Below are 25,612 nucleotides of genomic sequence, written 5' to 3'. Positions count from 1 at the left end.
CAAATAATACACAAAACAACTTTCTTTTTATGCAAAGGTTCATATTGGCATGAAGGACTCCTCACAATGGAAGTTACTAAACACAAGAGGAAGGACATCACAAAGCAGCTTTCGTCTTGTGCTGCAGTGTCAAGATGGGAGATCTATTGAAGAATGTTTTATCAACAGTAAATAGATTTTCGAATAGAAAATATGAAAAATGTAAAGGATAACATATTTAAAAAGCACTAAAAAGCGGACAAAATAGTCCTTGTGGTCTAAATATTTTTCAATTGATTATCTATCTTACTATGACTTTCTGCTCTGCTGGTGCTAAGCTGCTGATGCTGCAAGGAGATGCAGGATTGCAAGGTGTCTATGCCTCTGAACAGCCTTGGAAATGATCGAGTCCAGTTCACCCACTTCATTTTTAGGTCTTGGTGACATAAGGTACTGGTTTTCCTTTTTCTTGCAGCCTTTCATTAAAGTGCATGCGTCTTCTAGCTGCCCCCCCCCCATATGCAGCTTTCCTCTCCCAAACAACCTCTGCCCCACCTCATGCATGTTATTTATTGCTCCCTCCCTTGTGTGCTGTGGCTCTCTCTCTCCCGTGCTTCTCCCCCGACCCTATTCACTCCTTGTTGCTCTCTCTCGCAAGTGCTACTCACCCTCTCTTGGCTGCTTCTCACTCCACACCCTGTGTGCTGCTTTGCCTGCACTTACCCCCCCAAGTTTTCCATTATCCCCCACCTTGCTTCTTGCCACTAACGCCTCTGTTGCTCTCCCTCCCTTCTTGGGTCTTTCAATTTTTTGCGTGTTCTTTGTGGATGACCCTGCAGTTGCCATCTGCTGCCAGCTGCTCTGCTAAATCAAAAGTGCATTCGTACACTTAGTTTTTTATTTTTATTAACAAATATCAGGGGCGTCCACCATCTTACATTGGTCTATAAAAAAAAAGGAAAAAGGTGCCCGCGTCATTCTGTAGGTGCATGCATCTGTCGCTGGCATGGACCATTTACTGAATGACTTAATTACACCTTTTTTTCTATTGCTTGCTGATGCTGGGGAGAAAACAACAATGGCAAAGCCAACATTGTCCCAAAGTATGAGACCTATTGGCTCTACCAATGCTTTTTTTAAATATTAACACAAATCCGAGAACTTTTATTGGTGAGTTAATGGAACTACAAAGGGTGGACCTAAGGCTAGTCTGGTGCACAACGGCACATACCAAACGCCAACAGGCCAATGCAGGAAAGCCCAGAGATGTTGTCTATTAGTCCTGCACCATAAACTCAAATGTTCCCCATGTTTGGAATCAAAGACACCAATCCAGCCGTTACTGCAATGCATAATCCTAACCTCTTACTACCTCAATACTACATGAACGGGGTAACAAATTACCGATCTGCAGCTTTCCTGCAGATGTACAGGTACACCAACTGTAAACCCATTTCTAAATTTATTTATGAATTTGAATTTATAATTGTATTTATGTAGCGCTTACTACCCTTGAAGGGGTGTCGAAGCGCTTTTTGGTGAGTAGCATGCTATTTCGGAGCCCAAACGGATCAGTGGTGGATTAGAACAGGGAAATGCGAGTATAGAATCAGTACTATAGGGAGGTGCGAGTTCATTCGAGTAGGGGACATGCAAGTCTGTTAGTTGGGTTGGATAGAGTAATGGAGGGATAGAAGAGGGAAGAAAACCTGAAGTTTTAATTGGGAGATCATAGTAGTAAGTTGAGGTCTGGGATGAGTAAAAGGAGAGATGGGGAGGGAATAGCCTGTAAAAAGGGATTAAAGAGACATTGATCAATTGTGGTGGCAAAGGATGAGAAGACATTAAAAAAGTTTCAACAGTGGAGACAAATGAGGCATTACAAGGAGAGGAATGAATTCCAGCGTAAAAAGCACAGAAGTGTGGAAGCGTGTAAAGATTTGCAGACATTAAAGAATAAGAGAATGTTAAGCATTGCAGAAGGATGCGAGACGTTTTATTCATCTGAATAAACACAACATGATCCAAAAAGGGTGGTGTTTGATGTTAAACCTCGGCAGCCACGAGAAAAAGCCTTAGAATGAGTTTTGAAAACACTGGTGATGGCTTCCCTCGTGCAGAGACCGACGGTAGTGTGGATGGATCCCCACAAATAGACCCGAAGCAGCCTGCCTGAACAGGACAATCTGGACTTTTTGGAAACTCTATATATCTCAACGCGCAGCGATACCCTGCCTCCAAGAAAAAGACGGCCAAACCATTTGACAGGGGTATTTTTAAAGGGCCTGCCTGGGCAAGAAAGGACAATATCTGTGCCCTTAAAAATTCCAAATCTTTAAATGCGTCCGTCTCCATCCGAATGTGACAGGTGTTTGCAAATAAGTGTTCTTTCCAGTTCCCAGCCTTGAAACCAGCACACACGCTTTCCTGAATACAGCACACAATCCCTCCTGAAACCAGCACACAAGCCTCCCAGAAACCAGCACACAAGCTTCCATGTAACCTGCACACGTGTTAATACAGCACACAAGCTCGCCTGAAATCAGATCACAAGCTTCCCTGAAACTTGCATACACGTTTTCCTGAAAGTGAAACCAGCACACATGCTTCACTGAAACCAGCACACACACTTTCCTGTAACCTGCACACACGCTTCCCTAAAACCAGCTCACAAGCTTTCCTGAAACCAGCACACAAGCCTCCCTTAAACTAGCACACACGCTTCCCTGAATACAGCGCACAAGCTCCCCTGAAATCAGCTCACAAGCTCCCCTGAAATCAGCTCACAAGCTCCCCTGAAATCAGCTCACAAATTTCCCTGAAACTTGCATACATGCTTTTCTGAAACCAGCGCACAAGCCTCCCTGAAACCAGCACACAAACGTCCCTGAAACTATCACACAAGCCTCCCTGAAACTAGCACACAAGCCTCCCTGAAACTAGCACACAGGCCTCCCTGAAACTAGCACACAACCCTCCCAGAAAACCAGCACTCAAGTCTCCCTGAAACAAGCACTCAAGCATCCATGAATACAGAACACCAGCCTCCCTGAAACCAATACACAAGCTTCCCTGAAACTAGCACACAAGCCTCTCTGAATACAGCACACAAGCCCTCCTGAATACAGCACACAAGCCTCCCTCTCCCTGAAACCAGCAGACAAGCCTCCCCGGAACCAGCACACAAGCCTCCCTGGAACCAGCACATAAGCCTCCCTGGAACCAGCACACAAGCCTCACTGGAACCAGCACACAAGCCTCCCTGGAACCAGCACACAAGCCTCCCTGGAACCAGCACACAAGCCTCCCTGGAACCAGCACACAAGTCTCCATGAAACCAGCACACAAGTCTCCATGAAACCGGCACATACCCCTCCCTGAAAACAGCACACACGCCTCCCTGAATACAGCACAAACCCCTCCCTGAAACCCGCACACACCCCTCCCTGAAACCAGCACACAAGCCTCCCTGGAACCAGCACACAAGCATCCCTGAAACCAGCACACAAGCCTCCATGAAACCAGCACACAAGTCTCCATGAAACTAGCACACAAGTCTCCATGAAACCAACACATAAGTCTCCATGAAACCAGCACACACCCCTCTCTGAAACCAGCACACACGCTTCCCTGAATACAGCACATACCCCTCCCTGAAACCAGCACACACACCCCTCCCTGAAACCAGCACACACCCCTCCCTGAAACCAGCATGCACGCCTCCCTGAATACAGCACGCACGCCTCCCTGAAACCAGCTCACAAGCCTCCCCAAATACAGCACACAAGCTTCCCTGAAACCAGCACACAAACGCTCAATTCTGTTTCTAGGTAGCTTCTCCCATGGAGAATCTGGAACGTGCGCTATATAAGTCGCAATACATATATACATACATACATCTGGAACTGGCGCTAGGTTCTTTGCCTCAGAATCCATCTGTATGTATGTATGTATGTATGTATGTATATATGTATTGCGACTTATATAGCGCACGTATCACCCGAAGGCATCAAGGCGCTTGCCTTGGGAACCCGTCCTGGCTTTTTCCCTGTGAGATAACCCCTACTGGGCATCCCCAAGGTGAAAGCCAGGCATCCCGCAGCGGGTGGGCCGCCGTAGTGGAGATTAAGCAAGCTATTCCCCAGAGTTGCAGCGTGGGACCCCATGATTAGAGTAGGCACCAAGGCGAGAATTATCGAGTCCGTGGACATTTTGGGCTCAGGACCCTGCCGCGTCGGGAATTGAACCCTGGTCCCGGGCCAGACCTCTGCATCAGGGTCTGCCGCTCTAATCAGTGAGCCACACTCCTCCTCCATCTCCTCTGCTGCACTTTGTTTGTGCACACCCCATTCGGCAAATACAAATGTTATATTATGTCGGGCTTCGGTCTCTCCTGTGTATCATACGAGTAATGTGCTAAGCAGATTCTGTTCCCCCAAAATCATCTGTATCTAAAGTAATTCAGTTGTACATGCTAACAAGAGATTGAAATTTCTTCGGCTCTTATTTTGTAGGCTGTAAGGTGGTTTGCAAAAGCCCCCTGGGCCTTCTAAAAAGGGGCAATGTTTCCTGTGCCCGAGGTGGACGCATCGAATGAGTGGAGAAATGGTGAGGTCCAAAATGAGTCTGAGGCAGATTCCTTGCAAATTCATCTTTCGTGTTGGAGCACTTTAGATTTTAAGAAAGCGAAGCTAAATTAATTATTTCTAGAAAAAGAGCGATTTCCGCGATGAGAACTGATAGAGCCCGGAACAAGGAATTTCAAGTCTGCTTTCCTTTGACCATTCTTGCCAACAAGACTTAGGGGTCGATTTCGATCTCATTCAGAAGGGCTCCAAATCGGATTTGCCTTTGCCCAAATCTATCTGGAATCATGGTTTCTGACCGAATCATTCCCAGTTCCGAACGACCAAGTACGATGCCTAGAAACCCTCAGCGCTGACCGAATCGGTTCCGAAAGGCATTCGGAGAGATCGAGCCTTTCCAGACCCAATTCGTACAGTGATATGAACTTGGTTTCTGAGCGAGCAAGTACAAAGAACGATTCAGCCAGCCTTTCCGAATCGGTTTGCCCGGAACGAAAAGGCTGCCGAATCTGTCTTTGGGGTCTTGCAGCAGGCCCCCTTTACCAGGGTCTTCCGAATCAAGCCAGTGGGCGTACCCTTGGCCCCCCCCCCTTTCCAATCATGCACGAAGTGGCAGGCACCATGAGGTGTCCGTCACAGGGTGCATGGTTTCCCCCTCACCCCACCCCCCCCCTTTCTTCAATGGAGCCTTTGCTGACTTTCGGTACTCAGGCTCCCATTGAAGTCAATGGGAGTCCGACCGACACGTTTCCAGATGCATACAGAGGCATCATACTTGTTTTGTCGGACTGTCCCAATCAGAGTAATATGGAAAGCATTCCGGAACCGAGTCGTTCGGTATGCTTTCCGAACGAGATCGGAATCGACCCCTTAATGTCCAAAGAGGTATAGGAGGCATTGTTTCTTTAAATGTATATGGTCTGAAGCAAGGCTTCAAGCAACAAATCTGCTGAAGTGCCACAGAAAATAGGGGACACATGTGCCATAAATTAATGAACATAACAGGACAACATCATCATATGACCAGCCTACAGAGCATGAGATCTTTAAGGATAAAACAAGGGAAAGAGTAAATGTACATGTAAATGTAGAGGAATTTATATAGCGCAAATCACCGAGCGGTTTCTAAGCGCTTGCTTAGGGAACCCGTCCTGGTATTCCCCTGTGAGATAACCCCGGCAGGGTATCCGCAAGGTGAAAGCCAGGCATCCCGCCGCGAGGGGCCGTTGTGGAGATTAAGCAAGCTATTGCCCAGAGTCGCAGAGTGTGAACCCGTGAATCGAGTAGGCACCGGAGCGAGAATTGTCGAGTCCATGGACATTTTTAGGACTCAAGACCCCGCCGAGCCGGGAATTGAACCCTGGTCCCAGGCTGACCTCTGCTTCCAGGTCTGCCTCCTCTAACCAGTGAGCCACACTTCTCAAGTGTTCAGTGTTTATGGTCAAGCAGAGAAAAGGATCAGGGACAGGACTGAGCACAGGGTGGTCACGAAGGATTAAGTTCAATTTCTGTGGCAAAATATAGTTGATGAACTAAGGGACAGAAAGAAGAGATATAATGGGGTAAATTAACTAACACAAAAATATAGCACAGTGGCAAAGATAAGGAAGAAGAGGTGGAAAAGGAAGAAAACCAAGAAAGAGGGAGATGTTTTTATCAGGCAGAGGGTGGCAAAGGAGAAGGATGGAGGTTTTGGAGAGTGGAAAGAGTAGGCAGGAAAGCTAAAGAGAAGGGGCTGAAGGTTTTATTGGCATGGAAGGTTAGAAAAGGGCATATTTTATTAATCTGGCCAAGCTTAAATATGCAGGTGGGAGGAAAAGAGAAGATATGATCAGACTGATGGAACAGTCCACAATATCTGGCAATTCGCAACAATGGGAGAAAAACAGAGGAAGAAAGGAGTTCAAACAGAAGGGAGACCAGTAGATGGAGAAGATGAAGAAAAGAATGGCATTTGGCTATAGTGCGATTGAGAGAGTCAGAGGTAGTTCCATACTAAATAAAGAATTGCTCGAAAAAGAAAAGTGCTGTACAACAACAGAGCCAAATAAGAGGCAAAGATGTATCAGTCACACACACAGAACTAGCTGGGTTCCCCAAAGGAAGAAATAACAGAGTTGAGAGGAGTTTTGTAGCTGGAGAAAAAAAGATGAACTATAAACTAGGAAAAACTAGGAAATGGCTTTGGGGACACATTATTGGACAGGGAGAGAATTGTAAGGATGCCATTAATTGCAATAATTGTGATCAGGAAGGCAGGTAGGCAGCCATGACCGCATGAAACCAGAGAACGAAGCAGAAAGCGGAGAACATAGACAGGAGTGATTAAATTAATAAAAGGTGGCTGAGAGAGCAAGGAGAATAAGCAGTGATGATATCTGAGAATGAGGCTACAATAACCAAGCCCAAGTCCTGTTTGTGCTAGATGCAAGCACAGACATTTCAAGTCGATGTCCAACGGTGAGAAAAAATGTAATAATGCAAACAAAAGATAACTACATTAAGAGGGCTTCACTGCAACCCTGAATTCTCCAAAAAGCTAAGATACAAACCTAAACTTTGAATATATTACATTGTTCACGTGTTGTGAAGAGTGTATGAGACCAGGGCTCAGTCAGGTCCACTATCATTTACCTACAGTGTACCGGGACATGGACCCTAGCCACGCGGATCAGTTGATATTCAAGATTTGCATGGTCAAATATGTACAGCTATGCCCTAGGACTCTTTGTCGTCCGTACATGGCCTGTTGGTGCCAGGTCAGACAGACATAGCTATTATACAGTTTTGGAATATGTTTAACAATTTCTCATTGTGGAATATCGGTGAAAGGTCTGAGCTTTCAAAACCCATTTTCAAAAATGGAGTCTGCCGCAGACCGTGCTTTTGCCAAACCTCATTCTAGTGGTCTTCACTTGGCTTAGACACAAACATAACACCATCTTGGCTTATGCATATTTGAGGCTTGCTTACGAGATGCACACACCACAAAGCAGCTATTTCTGCCCTCTGAAGACAATTGTACACCGCCAATCTAGCATTCCTCTATAAATCACAAAGAGCTTAACGTTGAACAAGTTCCATAGTGTGGTCAACATGGAGTTCCTCAGAATCTGCGACAGAGCACGCGTCCCAGCAAATGGGACCATGTTTCCCTGGTTGTCCAGTAAAAGAGTTATAATGGTGTGCAGATGGCCTGGTGCCACAGCACCTGCTGCGCTAATGATGGCAATGCCCCCGTATTTCATGTTCCATATCTAGGTCTTGCAACCCACCTTGCAGCCTACAAAACAAGAGCGGATGCAATTTCAATCTCTTGTTAACATGGACAGCTGAATCCTCTTGGATACCAATGAATTTGGGGGAACAGAATCTGCTTAGCACATTACTTGTACGATGCAGAGGAGAGACCGGAGACAGACATAAGGACATTTGTATTTGCAGAGTGGGGTGTGCACAAACAGGAAGCGGAGCAGGAAAGATGGTTTCTGAGGCAAGGAACAGTGGAAGAGTAGTGGAAGGGAGGAACAAAGACAAAAGGAAAAGGGGAAAAGATGGGAAGGTAGGTGGTGAGGTTAAGAGATGCACTGACTGAGCGGAATTAGGGTGGACAGCGGATGCACGAACAGTTCGTGGGGGCTCCCCTGTGCCATCACTTTAGAAGACAACCAATAGCATGGAATTAGATAGGGACGAGTCAATGCACTGGGACAAACACATGTGGAAGCTTTATTTACAGGACAACTAAACGTTGGAATGCATTGCCACTTCACTTAAAAATATGTCCTTTAGAAAGAACCTTAAAACCTGCCTGCTAGATTTGTAGATGCTTATTTAGGCTGCTATATTCTTCTCTTTCATTCTTCTGTTGCTGGACCAGCGCCAAGACGCCCATAGGCAATAGAGTGCTTTATAAAATGTATTTTCATTTTAATTGCATCAAAATGACCCATCGTCAATGAAAGGTCTTTCTAAGGCATGTCGGACCTAGAACTACTGAGTTATACTATGCTCAACTCCTCAGGCAAGGACTCGTGAGATACATTTTTTGTAAATTTCGCTTGCAAGACACAGTTCGGGCAGTAACATTGGTGTCCTTCTACAGAATGTAATGTGTGGCTTTTATGGGACAGACACTCCAGCTTAGCCTACCTGATGGTTTGTGGGCCCACTGGCTCTGAAAAATCAGAACTAAGCCCAGATATGGGTCAAATCACCTTTGGCAACAACACTTTGTCAGGGTTTAGAGGCACAGGGCATGTGGAGTTTCATGTTCTAGAATTCATCGTCGTGTGTCACTCATTTGCCACGAAGCATGAATATAACCTTTGATTCAAATGAGTTAGCTCCGTCCCCACAATAAGCGGTGCTCTGTGATGCATGAATTTGAGCCAGGTCACCACTGGTATGTGCCACTGATCTTAAAAGCACACCGTCCAATCAAGCTGCCTTTCTAAAAATCAATTAGCCACAAAGTGAGCGACAACCTTAATGACTGCTCTCCATGTCCTTCCCATCAGTCACTGAGTAAGTGGACAGCCGGGCGTGCAGCCCTCCACAAGGAGAGGGGCCTCTCTCAGAGGCCAGGCAACAGACCCTTCACTTTACACCAAGGATAGCAACTGAGGACAGCTGTCGCTCACAAGTGTCAGCGCCCAGCCCACCATCAGTGATACAGCACCGCTCTCTTAGTGCTAAGAAGTGCTGAGTGAGCGCTCCAGGGACACATGAGACCTCACGGGACAGGCACCTGTTCAGGCAGGGCATTCCAGCACTGCCTGTTATGACAACTCCAACACACCACCGTGGGCCCACTGCACCGGGGCAGCTCAGTGCAGATGTCGCTCCCTACTCTCAGGCGCGACAAGACGCTGGGAGCACGGAGGGACAGTAAACACCATAAAAATAGAAGTGGAATGTCCACATTAAACTTTCTACACAATAGTATGTGACTCCACAGTGTCACTCATTCCCCGTTCCACAGCAATCCACAGAAAACAGAGCAATCTTCACAAAATGCACTAGGACAGGTCTTTCCAGCCTCAGTCAATCCAACGGGGCACAGGTTTGCATCACACAAGTGCTGTGCTGCTTTGTGGCACATTCACACTGCTCAAAGTGCCAGTCTTCAGGAGATAACAAAAGAACTGAGGAACAGCGAGAGCAAACACTCAATTTACAATGACATCATTTACGCCTTTTAGACAGTTCACAAACAAGTTTGTGCTATACTTGCACACACAAAACATGTCATGTGAGAATGGTGTTTGTGTGCAATGGTGATGGACGCCCACTTTCCCAACCACAAGTGTGGGTACCGTGTGTAATAAATACGTTACGCGTAGATACGTTTAGGGCTATTGTGGAATTTTCTATTCATTCTAGTAACATTTCTTTCTTGTAAATTGTTTTTACAATGACATGCAAAAGAGATAAATTGTGCTGTATGGAGCACTTTTATCACACTGTCTGAACACCTTGTTCCACAGCAATCTATGTCTACACTACGTTCATACAATATTATTTGGGGAGATTATAAATAGGCGCATGCTTATTTTTCTGTGCACTTCCACAATGATTAGGACCATTTACTATAAGGCGTGTTTATAAAGAGATGAGCTAAGTCTTCAGTTTGTGATGGAAAGAGAGCTTGTAGTCATTTTTAAGTCATTGAGAAGATGGCCTTCACCCCATCCTACTCCACTGACATTGGTTGACCAGGCCTAGATGGTGGATAGAGAGAAGCCCGGGGTAGAGGCCTGGATGTACCAGTTCAGAATGGAGAGCGCGATGCGAGACACACAAGATGTCGTCTGACGGTCACCACAGACTGCACCAATGACACTGGCCTCCTCTAGCGGCAGCAACAGCTCTACCTACAGGGCCTTTGGTTTGGATCCTGCAGAAAGTGGTATCAGAGAGAAGCGAGTGAGTGTTTTCCAACTTTGGGGCTGGTTGACCATTCAACATGCCTCCTGGTCATCCACTCTATTCAATGTAAAGGTACCAAATTCCAACGTCTGTGAATTAAACTTTTTTACCATCTGTGTAACTTGTTTATGTGCAGCCATTTTACGGTGTAGCCTGCAAAAGGGTTCCTAAAGCGGTGATATCTTTTATGGCTTTTGTTCCTCTGATTAGAGAGAAGGAGAGCTAATATTTACCCCTTTTCATCTCAGAGAGCATGTCCTTTGGGGTCTGTCACAAAATGCGAATTCTGCCATTTTTGATTGGGAATCCACGTCTGTCCATCTCCAGCTCATAGCCATCCCCGATTCCTGTGCTCATAAATTACATTTAGCGCAGATTACCCATAATATTTCCAGGAACATCGATTAACGATTTTAGGTAGCACCGTAGCTCACACGTCAATGGCACAATTCCCTGTATGATTCCTCTATTCGTCCAACAGCATGACCGATTTTATGCCCCGCCACTAGCGTCAGCCAAGTAATGTCACAGACGATTCCTCAAAAGGCCTTTTCATGTGGACTGGAATCTGGCCATGTGACAAGAATAGCACGGGTGAGAGTGTGTTATGACACAGATGCAGCTGTGTTGTAACATCCGTTCTCTCTGCCCACCAGCAGCCTTTGCCACACTAGATAATGTAGGACATTGTGCATGTATCAATGTTGGCAGGTAAAACTTTCTACTCACACTTACACGTACAGGCGCTCTGTCAGAAAGGGTTTAGCAGGTTAAAGTTATCTCTGCTTACCTCTTGGGTTTGATCGCTTTCCATACTATTATTCATTCTCTGTGCATAGGCTCCAAGTATCAACATACAATTCTGAATTGGTTTGTTGACACCGTCCACATTTATGACAGTGTCGCTGGGGACACCACAATATGGTCCTTCATTGTCTGGCTAAAGCCCTGTGTGAGAATGAAGTGACAAGTTCTTAGAGCCTAAGCGAATAGTAATCTGGGAGCGAGCAACTAGCTCCTAACAGAGAATAGTAATGTGGAAGCGAGCAACTACCTCTTAACAGAGAATAGTAATGTGGAAGCGAGCAACTACCTCATAACAGAAAATAGTAATGTGGAAGAGAGCAACTCGCTCCTAACAGAGAATAGTAATGTGGAAGCGAGCAACTAGCTCCTAACAGAGAATAGTAATGTAGAAGCGAGCAACTCGCTCCTAACAGAGAATAGTAAAGTGGGAGCGAGCAACTACCTCCTAACAGAGAATAGTAAAGTGGGAGCGAGCAACTACCTCCTAACAGAGAATAGTAATGTGGAAGCGAGCAACTACCTCATAACAGAAAATAGTAAAGTGAAAGCGAGCAACTACCTCCTAACAGAGAATAGAAATGTGGAAGCAAGCAACTACCTCCTAACAGAGAATAGTAATGTGGGAGCGAGCAACTACCTCCTAATAGAGAATAGTAATGTGGGAGCGAACAACTACCTCCTAACAGAGAATAGTAATGTGGAAGCGAGTAACTACCTCCTAACAGAGAATAGTAATGTGGAAGTGAGCAACTACCTCCTAACAGAGGGCAGTAATATGGAAGCGAGCAACTACCTCCTAACAGAGATTAGTAATGTGGAAGCGAGCAGCTACCTCCTAACAGAAAATAGTAATGTGGAAGCTAGCCACTACATCCTAACAGAGAATAAATAGTAATGTGGAAGCTAGCCACTACTTCCCAATAATCCTTTTAGGATCGAGGAGTGAAAGGAACACTCTACAAGATGTGCTACAGAGAGAGGGAGTGCAAAACTTGGTTGCACCAACCCTCCCAACAAGGTTGGTAAAGAGGCATAGGTACACCAGGGCATAGGTACACCAGGGGTCTCCCATGGGCTGCAGCATGTATTATGCCACCCATGAGAGACCACTCAAATTGTGACTACAGGCCTGCCATTGCAGCATGTGTAAGTTGGTGCAAGCACCACTTACGACAGATATAAGTTTCCATATATTTGAGGTCACTGCACTTCAAAACCTATAAGTCACCTCTAAGGCAGGCCTTTCCATCCTGAAAGCAGGGTGCTCGTTAAAAGTGTGAGGGCATACCTACATGAGCAGGGCACCCCTACAACCCTTGGAGTCCATTCTCCCGGGTTCTAAGTTCATCAGCCATTACAACATATAGAGTGGCCATGCGTCATTAAGCGATGACCATCTCTAAACTGGCTTTAACAAACCCTCTCATGTTTGGTATCAAACATGTTGGGTATGATTGCATGCACTGTAAAGCTCCTCCGGTAGGCCCTCATGGCTCCTAGTACCGGTCTTCCAGAACTGGACAGCAAGCTAGGGCTGCTGCCAATCAGAGACATGTTGCTACCCTCCTGCTGCTGAGCCAAGCTCGAGCAAGGGAAGGCAGAACAATAGATATCTTGTCACAGGGCGGTGTGACCACCTCCCAGACAGGGCTTAGTGTATTGGGGAAGGTTGGGGGCGCTTGCCAGCGCCACTGCAACTGCTTGAAGGGCACAGTTGGTGCCCTCCCTTCATATTCTCTGGGAGGGACCCCTCAATCATTCCAACCGTTTCCTAAGGGTACCTAAGGGCTTAACTGCGGGTCTGTAGAATCGTCATGGGAAAAGATTTAGAACCGAAACCACTTCTTCGACCGTCTGGGCACTCTGGACTTCACTAGAATTCCCCTTGGACACCGAGACTGCAACTGGGAAGTCTCCTGCTGTTCCTGGTCTCATCGTCCTGCAAGCCTGCTTCAAAGTCCATGCCCATGCTCCATACAGGAACCTTCCAAGGCCTGTGGACATCCAAGACACGTGAAGGACTCTCCCTTAAAGTGAAGGAGTCACTTCCCTGCCTCTTCAGGCACCACAACACAGCTGACCGATCTGCTGATACTAGGCTCCCACAGACTTCAAAAGGGTCAGCTACACAGGTGGAGGTTCTACAACACTCTCGAGGCCTGCACCGTCTTCTCACCAAGTCTGTGGCCAGCATCCCTCGTCGGAACCGCAGGAACTGAAACCCTTTGCATGGTGTTGATTTGCAGTTGCCAAGGCTTGTTGACTTTCTTCACCAGAGATCTTCGGACTCCAAGAAGCTCCAGCCTCAAGCATCTTCTGCAGCCAAGACTTGAATTGAGTGCACGGTCGAGTTCACACTCTGCACATGAACTTCGTTGGGTTCCTAGATACTCACTTCGGGTGGTTCCTTGGGTACCCGGCTCTTCTACGTCTGCTGGGTCCACTTTTGTCTTGAGTCGTGGTTCGCATTTTAGTCTATTTTTGTTGATGGTTTTGTTCCCCCTGGTGACCACTGTGTAATTGTGCTACTTGCCTGTTTTATTTGCAAAGTATTATGTGCATTGTGTAATATCTCTGGGTACGAGATATTGTTATGTGTTAGTGAGTTTCTTATAATAAATACATATTTTTATAAGTACACTGTGTAGTTCTTTGTCACTTAACCTATACCAATAAGAGCAAGGTCTGGTAAAACAAGCTGTTTTAACCTTCTTCTGGACTAAGCCTGAAGGCTTCTCCCCACAGCTACCACTTAGAGAGCTTTCTATGATTGCCTAAGACCACTAAAATCACCATAAGGGTTGTCTGGATTGCTGCACGGTACTACACCTACATAAGTTAGCACCATATACTAAGCCAGCTTCTCACACTAAGGTACCAGTGCTTTCAGTGGATCATCAACATGTTTTCCTGACTTCCGCAGGAAGAGAGATCCTCATAGTCCAGGGCATCTTTGGTATTTACCTGTAGCATGTCACTTTTTTTTGTCCAAGCTCGCCTCATTCACCCTGGGTACCATATACTAGGGGCATTTAAGGGTACACCAGTAGCCAATCTGGAGTGTATCTAAGTACTCACCATGTCCAATTTAGGGGAGAAAGCACAGAGGCTGAGGTCCTGGTTAGCAGGATCCCAGCCAGACTAGACAGAAACAGCATCACACCAGGCAAAAAGTGGGGGGTAACCATAAAAGCAGATCTTACTTCTTCTACACTTGGTAATAAACCAGATGACACACAGATGCTGTAAGCATTTTGTTTCATGGTTAGCACTGACCATGTTTACTTCACTCCCTACCAATAACAATCAATGCTTGTGTTCTGATGACCTTCCCTAAACATCCTACTCTACTACTAGCGTTCTGGGACGTTATCAGTTATTTTAGCATTCACACTTCCAGATTTTCATGTTTATATTTGTGCTACGATCAGCTCTGTGCCCCATCATTATTCTGTTCTCGAAGTGCCTTGAGGCAAAGCCTGATGACTGTCACTTATTCAGTGCATGGCTTCTACTACCGTGGTCTAGTAGCACTGAACACAAGGGCCAGGAACCTGTACCAAGATCGTGTCAACAACCTTCATGGAGCATCTCCAAGAGCCAGGAACACACAAATATGCGTAGCGCAGAGGACATTTATGCAATTTCCAATATTGCTTTTGATGAACTGGCTTTGCATGCATGTGGGAAGGACAAGGGTGAATGGGGACTTTGACTAAGTGTAGATCAAGGGGCTGTCGTGAGGGTGAGAGACGTGCCCCAATCATAGTGCCAGAAGTTGCTGGTTCATATATAGGGGCATGGAAGACGCCAACCATCTAATAAGTATTTTAACCATAGATGTTTTACTAATGAGTAAGGCCGGCTTCAGTCAACAAGACGTTATGTTGATTCACAGTGAGCAGAGGGGCTTCAGTGACTGGAAACAAGCAGGCCTTAATGGGCGTTTGGCATTCAAGGCAGTGATACATATTTTAGATTGTTAATAGCAGAGAGTTCCAAAGAGCAGGAATCAGTACAGATTATAAGGAGTCTCTGAGGCGGAGTTTGTCAAAGTGGGGTATCTCAATTCAGAGTTGGGTCTTGTAGGGAAGCCATATATCAATATAAGTCAAGAAACATGGAACCTATTGTGGACAATACATAGTGCTAAAAGGAAGTCCAGCTGGCACCAGGACCCCTGCGGGAATGCAGAGCCATGGTAAACGGCATCCCATGAATGGCGATAAAGTAATCCTGCTGCAAGGTTTGAAATAAGCTGCACTGTTCACAAGGGGCATTTGGACAAAGACTATTGTAATGCAAATGGGAGGGTACCAGTGCACCTGGTTCAGACATCTAAGGGAGAGGAAGGAGAGACTGAACAGTTTAAAGAGATTAAAGGACGATCTGACTACAGAATCGGCCAGTGGTGCCAAGGCAAGACCACCTTCCAAGGTGAGGCAAAGTATCCTTACAGATATTCAAGATGAGGAACATGCAGTAAAGAGAACACATTGTAAATTTCTAACGCAAAGATCGAGGTCTTGCTAGTGTGTAGCATCAGGGGGGTTCTTTGGCAGTCATTCGTATAGGGGAAGGAAGGATTCATACACCAGATTACTGTTATTAAGTGAACATATTGGCTTAAACTGTGTTAATTCTGTGCGTAAAGGCCCAAGTCACCCTAGGTTTAAAAACCGAGGTTCTCTGTTTATTGGGAGATTAAGAAGACTGAACAATTTCCTTCCACCAAAAAACCCCTCTGAAGACAGTTCAGGATATGATCCTTCAGACGCAGATTAACAGAACTAGATTTCGTCACTGAGATTTTAATGTGTTTCTCCCTCCTAAAGGATACTTCGATGGAGATTCAAAGCTTTGCTCCTTCGTTCCGCTCTATAAACGAGACTCTGGAAGGTTGGGGTGTCAAGTTTAAGGACAGCTGATGACACGCTGCTCCTGAGGCGAAAAGCCGGGAGAGCGCTCGTGTTTTAAAATTGTTCACTCGTGCATTATTGTGTTTTTAAAAGCTAACTACTCTCACCCCAAGCCTTTGGCAGTCAAAAGCGGACCCTCCGCTGACCAGAAACCGGCGCGCAAAGCGCTTGCCAGCGCCACGGCCGATTGATAGGCCACGCCCCCTTTGGAGGCCACGCCCACCGCCCACAGCATAAAAGCGACGCTGAACACTAGCGTCTCCAGCTGATGACACGCTACTCCTGAGGCGAAAAGCCGGGAGAGCGCTCGTTTTTTAAAATTGTTCACTTGTGCATTATTGTGTTTTTAAAAGCTAACTACTCTCACCCCAAGCCTTTGGCAGTCAAAAGCGGACCCTCCGCTGACCAGAAACCGGCGCGCAAAGCGCTTGCCAGCGCCACGGCCGATTGATAGGCCACGCCCCCTTCGGAGGCCACGCCCACCGCCCACAGCATAAAAGCGACGCTGAACACTAGCGTCTCCAGCTGATGACACGCTGCTCCTGAGGCGAAAAGCCGGGAGAGCGCTCGTTTTTTAAAATTGTTCACTTGTGCATTATTGTGTTTTTAAAAGCTAACTACTCTCACCCCAAGCCTTTGGCAGTCAAAAGCGGACCCTCCGCTGACCAGAAACCGGCGCGCAAAGCGCTTGCCAGCGCCACGGCCGATTGATAGGCCACGCCCCCTTCGGAGGCCACGCCCACCGCCCACAGCATAAAAGCGACGCTGAACACTAGCGTCTCCAGCTGATGACACGCTGCTCCTGAGGCGAAAAGCCGGGAGAGCGCTCGTTTTTTAAAATTGTTCACTTGTGCATTATTGTGTTTTTAAAAGCTAACTACTCTCACCCCAAGCCTTTGGCAGTCAAAAGCGGACCCTCCGCTGACCAGAAACCGGCGCGCAAAGCGCTTGCCAGCGCCACGGCCGATTGATAGGCCACGCCCCCTTCGGAGGCCACGCCCACCGCCCACAGCATAAAAGCGACGCTGAACACTAGCGTCTCCAGCTGATGACACGCTGCTCCTGAGGTGAAAAGCCGGGAGAGCGCTCGTTTTTTAAAATTGTTCACTTGTGCATTATTGTGTTTTTAAAAGCTAACTACTCTCACCCCAAGCCTTTGGCAGTCAAAAGCGGACCCTCCGCTGACCAGAAACCGGCGCGTAAAGCGCTTGCCAGCGCCACGGCCGATTGATAGGCCACGCCCCCTTCGGAGGCCATGCCCACCGCCCACAGCATAAAAGCGACGCTGAACACTAGCGTCTCCAGCTGATGACACGCTGCTCCTGAGGCGAAAAGCCGGGAGAGCGCTCGTTTTTTAAAATTGTTCACTTGTGCATTATTGTGTTTTTAAAAGCTAACTGCTCTCACCCCAAGCCTTTGGCAGTCAAAAGCGGACCCTCCGCTGACCAGAAACCGGCGCGTAAAGCGCTTGCCAGCGCACGGCCGATTGATAGGCCAAGCCCCCTTCGGAGGCCACGCCCACCGCCCACAGCATAAAAGCGACGCTGAACACTAGCGTCTCCAGCTGATGACACGCTGCTCCTGAGGCGAAAAGCCGGGAGAGCGCTCGTTTTTTAAAATTGTTCACTTGTGCATTATTGTGTTTTTAAAAGCTAACTACTCTCACCCCAAGCCTTTGGCAGTCAAAAGCGGACCCTCCGCTGACCAGAAACCGGCGCGCAAAGCGCTTGCCAGCGCCACGGATGATTGATAGGCCACGCCCCCTTCGGAGGCCACGCCCACCGCCATCAGCATAAAAGCGACGCTGAACACTAGCGTCTCCAGCTGATGACACGCTGCTCCTGAGGCGAAAAGCCGGGAGAGCGCTCGTTTTTTAAAATTGTTCACTTGTGCATTATTGTGTTTTTAAAAGCTAACTACTCTCACCCCAAGCCTTTGGCAGTCAAAAGCGGACCCTCCGCTGACCAGAAACCGGCGCGCAAAGCGCTTGCCAGCGCCACGGCCGATTGATAGGCCACGCCCCCTTTGGAGGCCACGCCCACCGCCCACAGCATAAAAGCGACGCTGAACACTAGCGTCTCCAGCTGATGACACGCTGCTCCTGAGGCGAAAAGCCGGGAGAGCGCTCGTTTTTTAAAATTGTTCACTTGTGCATTATTGTGTTTTTAAAAGCTAACTACTCTCACCCCAAGCCTTTGGCAGTCAAAAGCGGACCCTCCGCTGACCAGAAACCGGCGCGTAAAGCGCTTGCCAGCGCCACGGCCGATTGATAGGCCACGTCCCCTTCGGAGGCCACGCCCACCGCCCACAGCATAAAAGCGACGCTGAACACTAGCGTCTCCAGCTGATGACATGCTGCTCCTGAGGCGAAAAGCCGGGAGAGCGCTCGTTTTTTAAAATTGTTCACTTGTGCATTATTGTGTTTTTAAAAGCTAACTACTCTCACCCCAAGCCTTTGGCAGTCAAAAGCGGACCCTCCGCTGACCAGAAACCAGCGCGCAAAGCGCTTGCCAGCGCCACGGCCGATTGATAGGCCACGCCCCCTTCGGAGGCCACGCCCACCGCCCATCTACTTACTTTCACGTAAATATGTGCCTCCCCAGGAAGCGCAGCGGACGGGCGCGCCTAAGGAAAGCCCGTCTGCGCCCGTCCGCGTACGACCGAGGCCCGAGGCCATACACCCTGCTCCTCGCATTCAATACTCCCACTCGCAACTCACTGCTCATCAAGGCAAGTGGACTCTTCCTGACGCTATCTTAGCTCGTATTTCTAATCTTGGACTACTAACTTTACATGATTCAGTCCACACCAATATTTTGTCCTCGCCCCTAAAGACCAGTTCCTTTAACTCGCTCCAAGACGTCCTCCCCCCCACAGCAATTACTGCTATGTATTTAAATACAAGATCGGCAGTAAAACACCAGCTCGATCTTTTCACCCTACTGGAATCCCATGAACCTGACTTATTATTTCTCACCGAGACCTGGTTCTCGGACAGTTCTCTTCCCTCCCTGCTGGCGCTACTCCCCCCGACCTACTATGCCATTCGAGCTGACCGCCCCTCGGGCAGGCCTGGCGGAGGGGTAGCCCTGATCGCCCGTAAGGAGCTTACTTTTCACCCTCTAGCCTCCCCCTCCATGGGAATCTCAGACTGCTTAGTGGTTCGATCCCTCTCCTTTACTCCCCCTCTGACTTGTGTCCTCGTGTACCGACCCCAGTCTTCCCCTCAAACGTTCCTTCCCTGCTTCCAAGACCTAATGGCGACTTTGGTTGTTAACCACTCCATCATTGTTCTGAGAGATTTTAATTTCTGGCCCTCCGACCCGGCGGAATGCGCCGCGTCCAAGGAATTCTCAGACTCTCTTCAGTCGCTCAACTTTACGTCAGTCGTCAATGCTCCCACACATAGGTTGGGACATATCCTGGACCAAATCTGGCTACGCGATTGCCTGGTCAGTTCTCTCTCCATCTCCCCATGTCCATGGTCGGATCACTCACTGATCACCTTTTCCCTATCCCCCGTTCCACCACCCAAGCCCACTCTTGCGAGGAATGTCTGGCCGCGCTCATGGAATCGTGTCGACATCGAAGCCCTATCGACCCTCCTCTCTTCTTCCAGCCCCGATTTGACCGCGCTACCCTCCTCTGGTCAGGTAGACGCTATTACCAACTGGCTGCGAGCCGGGTGCGATACCGTCGCCCCTCTAAAACGCATCGGAACCAAACGCCCTAAAGATGCAAATCACTGGTTCTCAGACGATCTAAAGATCCAAAAACTCGGTCTCCGCCAAGCCGAACGACAATGGAGACGAAACTACTGCCCCATTGCCAAAACCCGGTATACTGAACTTCTCACTTAGTATAAGAAAGCCATATTAGACACAAAGAAAAACTATTTCTCTTCCAAAATCTAACTCGCGGAGAACCGGCCAAGAGAAATCTTTTCTATCGTCCAAGACCTCGCCTTTTCCGATAGAGCTTCACTCAAACCATCACCTTCTCAAACACTTTGTGACTCCCTCAATCACTTTTTCCTAGACAAAATCACCAAAATTAAAATCAAAATTCCTCCTCCATCCCCGACCTTCACCGACTACCGACGTCCTCCAGCCACTGCACACCTGGACTCAATTCCCCCCCTATCGACCGATTCATTTCTCTCTATTCTTCCGCTGGTGAAGTCCGGCTCCCCGCTGGACCCCTGCCCTGCCTATATCCTAAAGCAGATCTACACCTTCTGCCCCTCACCTCCTCTAGTGCTCCTCAATAGCTCACTGGCTCAGGGCATCGTTACCCCTACACTCAAATCGGCAGTGATCGTACCGATCCTAAAAAAACCTGGAGCAGATCCTTCCGACCCTGCCAACTTCCGCCCAATCTCCCTCTTGCCTTTCCTGGCAAAGGTATTGGACCGACATGTGGTAAAAACTCTGAGCGAGTTCGTGGAAAGCCACGGTGTTTTGGCCTCAAGACAGGCCGGCTTCCGCCCAGCCCACTCAACTGAGTCAGTTATAACATCGGTCCTGGACAACCTCCGTCAAGGAATGGACACCAATCAACAACAGGCCCTGATCCTCTTAGATCTTTCCGCCGCATTCGACACCGTGGACCATACCATCTTACTCTCACGTGTCGAGGCGGCGGGAGTCCGAGGAACAGCCCTACTATGGCTATCCTCCTTCTTGAGCGGCCGGACTCAGGCGGTTCGTCTGGGAGAGTTTTCCGCGGATTCTTTACCCATCCAGTGCGGTGTCCCCCAGGGTTCCTCTTTATCCCCCCTTTTATTTAATCTTTACATTGCCCCCCTTATTTTTGCTTTACGGCAACTGGAGGTCTCTGTGTACAACTATGCAGATGACCTCCAGCTCATTTTCCACCTTTCCTCTGCCCCCGAGTCTATGTCAAAGGTTCAGTCCATCATGACCTTCATCCAGGACTGGATGAATTTCAACCACCTGAAACTCAACCCCGATAAAACGAAGTTGGTGTTGACAGGTGGTTGCTCCAGTCCCTGGTCCTCCTCCTTCTGGCCCCCCTCATTAGGTCCCCCACCCACTCCTGTAACCTCTGTCAAAACCCTTGGTTTCAAAATCAATAACCAACTTTCCCTACACTCCCAAGTCTCTGCTGTGGTTTCCTCAGCCTTTCTCTCACTCAGGACTATCCGCAGAGTCTCACGATTTTTCGCCCCAGACGCGCTCAAACTAATTCTTCTGGCCATGGTGACATCTCGCCTAGATTATGGCAATGTCCTTTATCATGGCATGCCTGACTACCTTATGAGGCGCCTCCAGCTGGTTCAAAATCAGGCCGCTCAGCTGGTTTTTAACCTCTCTAAATCACACCATGTAACTCCTCTCCTCTTTTCCCTCCACTGGCTCCCTGTCCGGCAGCGCGTCTTATTCAAGCTCGGCTGCACCATCTTTAAAGCCAGGACAGGGTCTGCTCCTTCCTTCATCAACTCGGCTATTCAAACCTACACTCCCTCACGAGACCTCCGATCCTCCTCCCACCACCTTCTCGTGGTTCCCCGCTTCAAACGGAAGAAGTGGGGTAGCTCCAAATTTGCAACCACGGGCCCAGCTTTTTGGAATTCTCTCCCATTGTCCCTCAGAACCTGCACCCAATACCCCCTCTTCCGCAGAGACCTTAAGACCTTCCTTTTTACCCAAGCCTTCCCATCCTGAATCTTCGCCTCTCCCCTTTTCCGACCCGCCGAGTAGCTGTTGCCAGTGAGCGCCAAGAAACCGCCAGGTGTACGAGCCCTATACAAAACCCTTCAAATTAAAAAATTAATTAATTAAATCAAATTAATTAAGGACAAGCGTGGACATCCAAGTACCTTCTTTAGTGTGTCTGTTTTTAAATAACAGTCACGTCTGCTTTTACCTTGGTTTATACCTTTTCTAAAGATGTTCAATAAACCATTATGTGTGGTGGAATTGTGTCTTTTACACTCTGCAAACGCTCCTCCTGGAGCACTGCAAGTTGGGGGATGAAGTCCCCTTGGCTCTTGAGAGCTTATAAGGTCGTCAATAGTTTCATTGTCTCAATTCATTGACCAAAAGGCCTTAAATACAATGTCTACTTCATACTGGGACTTTTCTGTCCTAGTCATCCATTTGTTTAGCTGTTCTATTGCACCTACACAAACTTGTGAGGAAAAAAACACAATTTACTTAATAATTATTGGAAGAAAGGCTAGCATCATCTGCTTTTATTTAATTTAAATAAAGTTTAGATTTTGGCACCACATGGATATATTGAAATCAATAAAGACACTGGATTGCTTGAGGTTTTCATAGATCAATTATGATATCCTGCACCAGTGTCCATTTTCATGTCTTGCCTGACAGTCCAGCTGTCCGTAAGACCCATTAGTTAATTCTTTAAAATACACATAGAGTAGGAGTTGGCTCTGCCCAGAGAAGTACCTCTCACTTCATGCTATTGGCCTTTTGGTGTATCATTCTACCGTCTATGAAGTGCTTGCATTGCATTGAATGTGGACTGTTTTGAATCACAAAAGTACAATGAACAGTCACACATTAAATTCTTAATGTCATAAATACGTTGTATACAAAAAACAATCTTTTAATTTTGTTTTCCACTGCAGCAATTGTTTTGTTATGGTGGGGAAATGCAAACCAGACTTATTTGTTATGCCAAGGTTTGTCATACTTGGAGTTGAGGTTATAATCACCCGTTGGTCGCGACAAACACAACATTTCGGGCCTTTGGATTGCTCTGAAGCACAACAAATAAATTTGGAGGAAACTATTTCACAAACATTTACTTTGGTGCATTTTCGGGAAGAGTACTGGACAAAATAAAAAGGATAGGCTTCCAGGTTTTAGGCGGGAAAATGCCTTTCATGCTAGCAGCAAATGCCTACCAACAGGCTGTCTGGCCTTTTTCACTTTGTATTCAAAACAGAGTAGTTGCGTTTTCTTAACCAAGGAAAACAAACAAATCACACCCAATAATGACTCACCTTTCATGAAGGAGCTGTTAATGGGTCATTGGTGTCCAATGTAGGGCCAGGAGTGGAGAGTTCATGCAAATACTTGGGATATTGATTTACCACTTTAATGGGATTCATATTACAATTATCATATTTATCCCCACAGCCAGGCACTGCTCAGTCACTATTGAACCTATGATGGACAACCCGTCTAAAGGTCTTACAAAATGGCGGCAAATGTTTACAAGATCACAGCCTTCTTAACTACATGCTCACTCTTTTTGCGCTCTGCATTACACAAGGCAAGAACGGACATGCATGGTCCCAAAGGGGCTAGAATCAGTTAAATATGGGCTAAATGCAGCCTGCTTTGAAGTAAACATTAGCAACACTAAAGCCTTTGATGTAGACATCAGGTTCTGAAATACTCAGTTTATAAGTGCTGAGGGACGAGTAGAGAGCAAGCTCCAGAAGTATTTAGTGATTACATGCAGAATCTGAAGTGAAGGATGCATTGGAAGAACAAAACTGGAAGATCACAGCCAACATGGAACACAGGTTCAGGATTCTCACTCTGCCCTTTCCCCAAAGCCATAATGAAACCACATCAATGTTCTGTAGAACTGATCTTTTTTACATTCATTTTATTTTAACATTCATGCCTAGGGTTGTTCTCTTCGTAAATGTAAATGTTTTAATGAATGGGTCAATTTCCACCCAATTGGACGTTGAAATGATCTGTAATATCTCCAGAAGATTGTTTGTATATTAAATGTCTTAAATGATTCAAAACAAACAAATGTTTCAATTTAATAACTATGTAATAAAGCAATTTTTCTTTTAATGGGAAACATTTCTGGTCTTCAAAGGTATACATAGTATCCGATACAATAGGAATACAGTAGTTACCTGCTTTTTCTTTCAAGCAGGATAGCCACGTAGGAGGCAGGCAGTGCAGCCCAAAAACCAGGCGTCCAAGAGTAGAATTGCCCAAGTATTCTCCTGAAATAAGAAGAAACATTCAACTTATTGCATATAATGGCATGGGTAAATGTCATCACGCTATAGGGGAGGAGATGGTAGGATTAAAGATGAAGAGGTTCAACTCAAAGACACTAGGCATGAAGTGGGAAACTGGAAAAGTTGTTACAAACCTCAAAGGTCCCAAAAAAGCTGTAACTCTCCTATAGAGTAAACAGAGAGGTTTGAGTGGTTCCCAAACTTTTGCGTACCACGGCCCCCTTGACCTATTGTCCGTTGGTCACGGCTCACCATTGTTACTTTTTTTTGGGCGAGTGGCGAGTGTAAGCCAGTCCTCGGGAGTACTTCCACTTTCCTCCCTGAAAATATTTGGTATGCAACTGATGAAGATATTATAATAATAGATGTAATCCTATCCTATCCACGACAAAGCCCCATGCAGTGTCAATGACTGATTGGGACAGAGGGATCTCGGAGAAGTGAACTGTTACAGCATTGTGATGTAGTGCTCTTTAAAGAGGAGTGTCTTGAAAGTCTGGGCGAATATCCACAAGAAATATCATCGAAAATCAAAGCGTGATATAATCAGATTCTTTTGCAAATCACTCCCATTACCCTTGGATCAGGTTTGTGCTTATAATAAAATAAAATTTAAAAAAAGCGAAACAAAAGATATTTGGAAGGGAATAGAGGCAGAAGCTCAAATTTCAAGTGGAGAGTTTGACAAAAAGGCACTATAGCACCTAGCGTGTTTAAAGCCTCCATAGTATTTGGGTGGGTCTAAAGCACATAGAGCAATGTACACATTTCACCACACAGCAATGTGCACATTTGAGCACTAAATTAACAAACTGTTCATAATTTCAGTGCTGAACTACAACTTAAAATGATGTGCACAACTCCTCAATAAAGTATAGGCACTTAATAGGTCCTGTAGGTGTAAGGTGGTAAGGAGCTGTTTGCGTGCACTGCAGCTTGCTTAAAATTTGCTATTTTCAGTTATGGCCACATAAGCAGCTACTGTACACAAATCAAAAAGGAGACAAAAAGTCATTTTAATACAAACAGCAGTGATTTAAAGTTGCTGCCACAGTACACCTGTTTGCGTTGCACAAGGTTGTCTAGCGAACAACTATTGCTGCAAACCAAAAACAAGCGCATTGTCTCAGCAGTTTGCATTTTAGTGACCTACAATGGCAAACAGTGCTCCCTTTTCCCCTGGATTCAAGCTAGTCAGGCTGATGCGGGGTGTTACACCGAAACCGGCCCCAGGATGCTCGTTTCCGGTCCAGGGAAGACCTGGCTTGGCACTTCGGGCTGGACTATTCCCATGAGGCACAGGGTCAAGACTGATTTGCATACAGCTGGGTCTGAATTGGGGTGGCGAAGTGCGCTAAATAAAAATGATGGATTCAACCCATATCTGTGACTGGGGGTGAGGGTTT

At 46.8% G+C, this 25,612-nt stretch overlaps 1 protein-coding gene across 1 annotated transcript in view; it reads right to left on the bottom strand.

The window, feature by feature from the left end:
* Positions 1-25,612, bottom strand: part of TMEM135 (transmembrane protein 135) — a 1,155,226-nt gene that overhangs the window by 985,958 nt on the left and 143,656 nt on the right. The window contains exon 3 of the mRNA XM_086933979.1: positions 24,096-24,188. Within this exon, the coding sequence (XP_086790105.1) occupies positions 24,096-24,188 (93 nt within the window). The remainder of the gene's footprint in view (positions 1-24,095; positions 24,189-25,612) is intronic.

Source organism: Lissotriton vulgaris, chromosome 8 (genome assembly GCF_964263255.1).
Source record: "Lissotriton vulgaris chromosome 8, aLisVul1.2, whole genome shotgun sequence".
In the NCBI taxonomy this organism is placed as follows: domain Eukaryota; kingdom Metazoa; phylum Chordata; class Amphibia; order Caudata; family Salamandridae; genus Lissotriton; species Lissotriton vulgaris.
The sequence above is the reverse complement of the archived record's forward strand: the minus strand, read 5'-3'. Positions and strand labels throughout refer to the sequence as shown.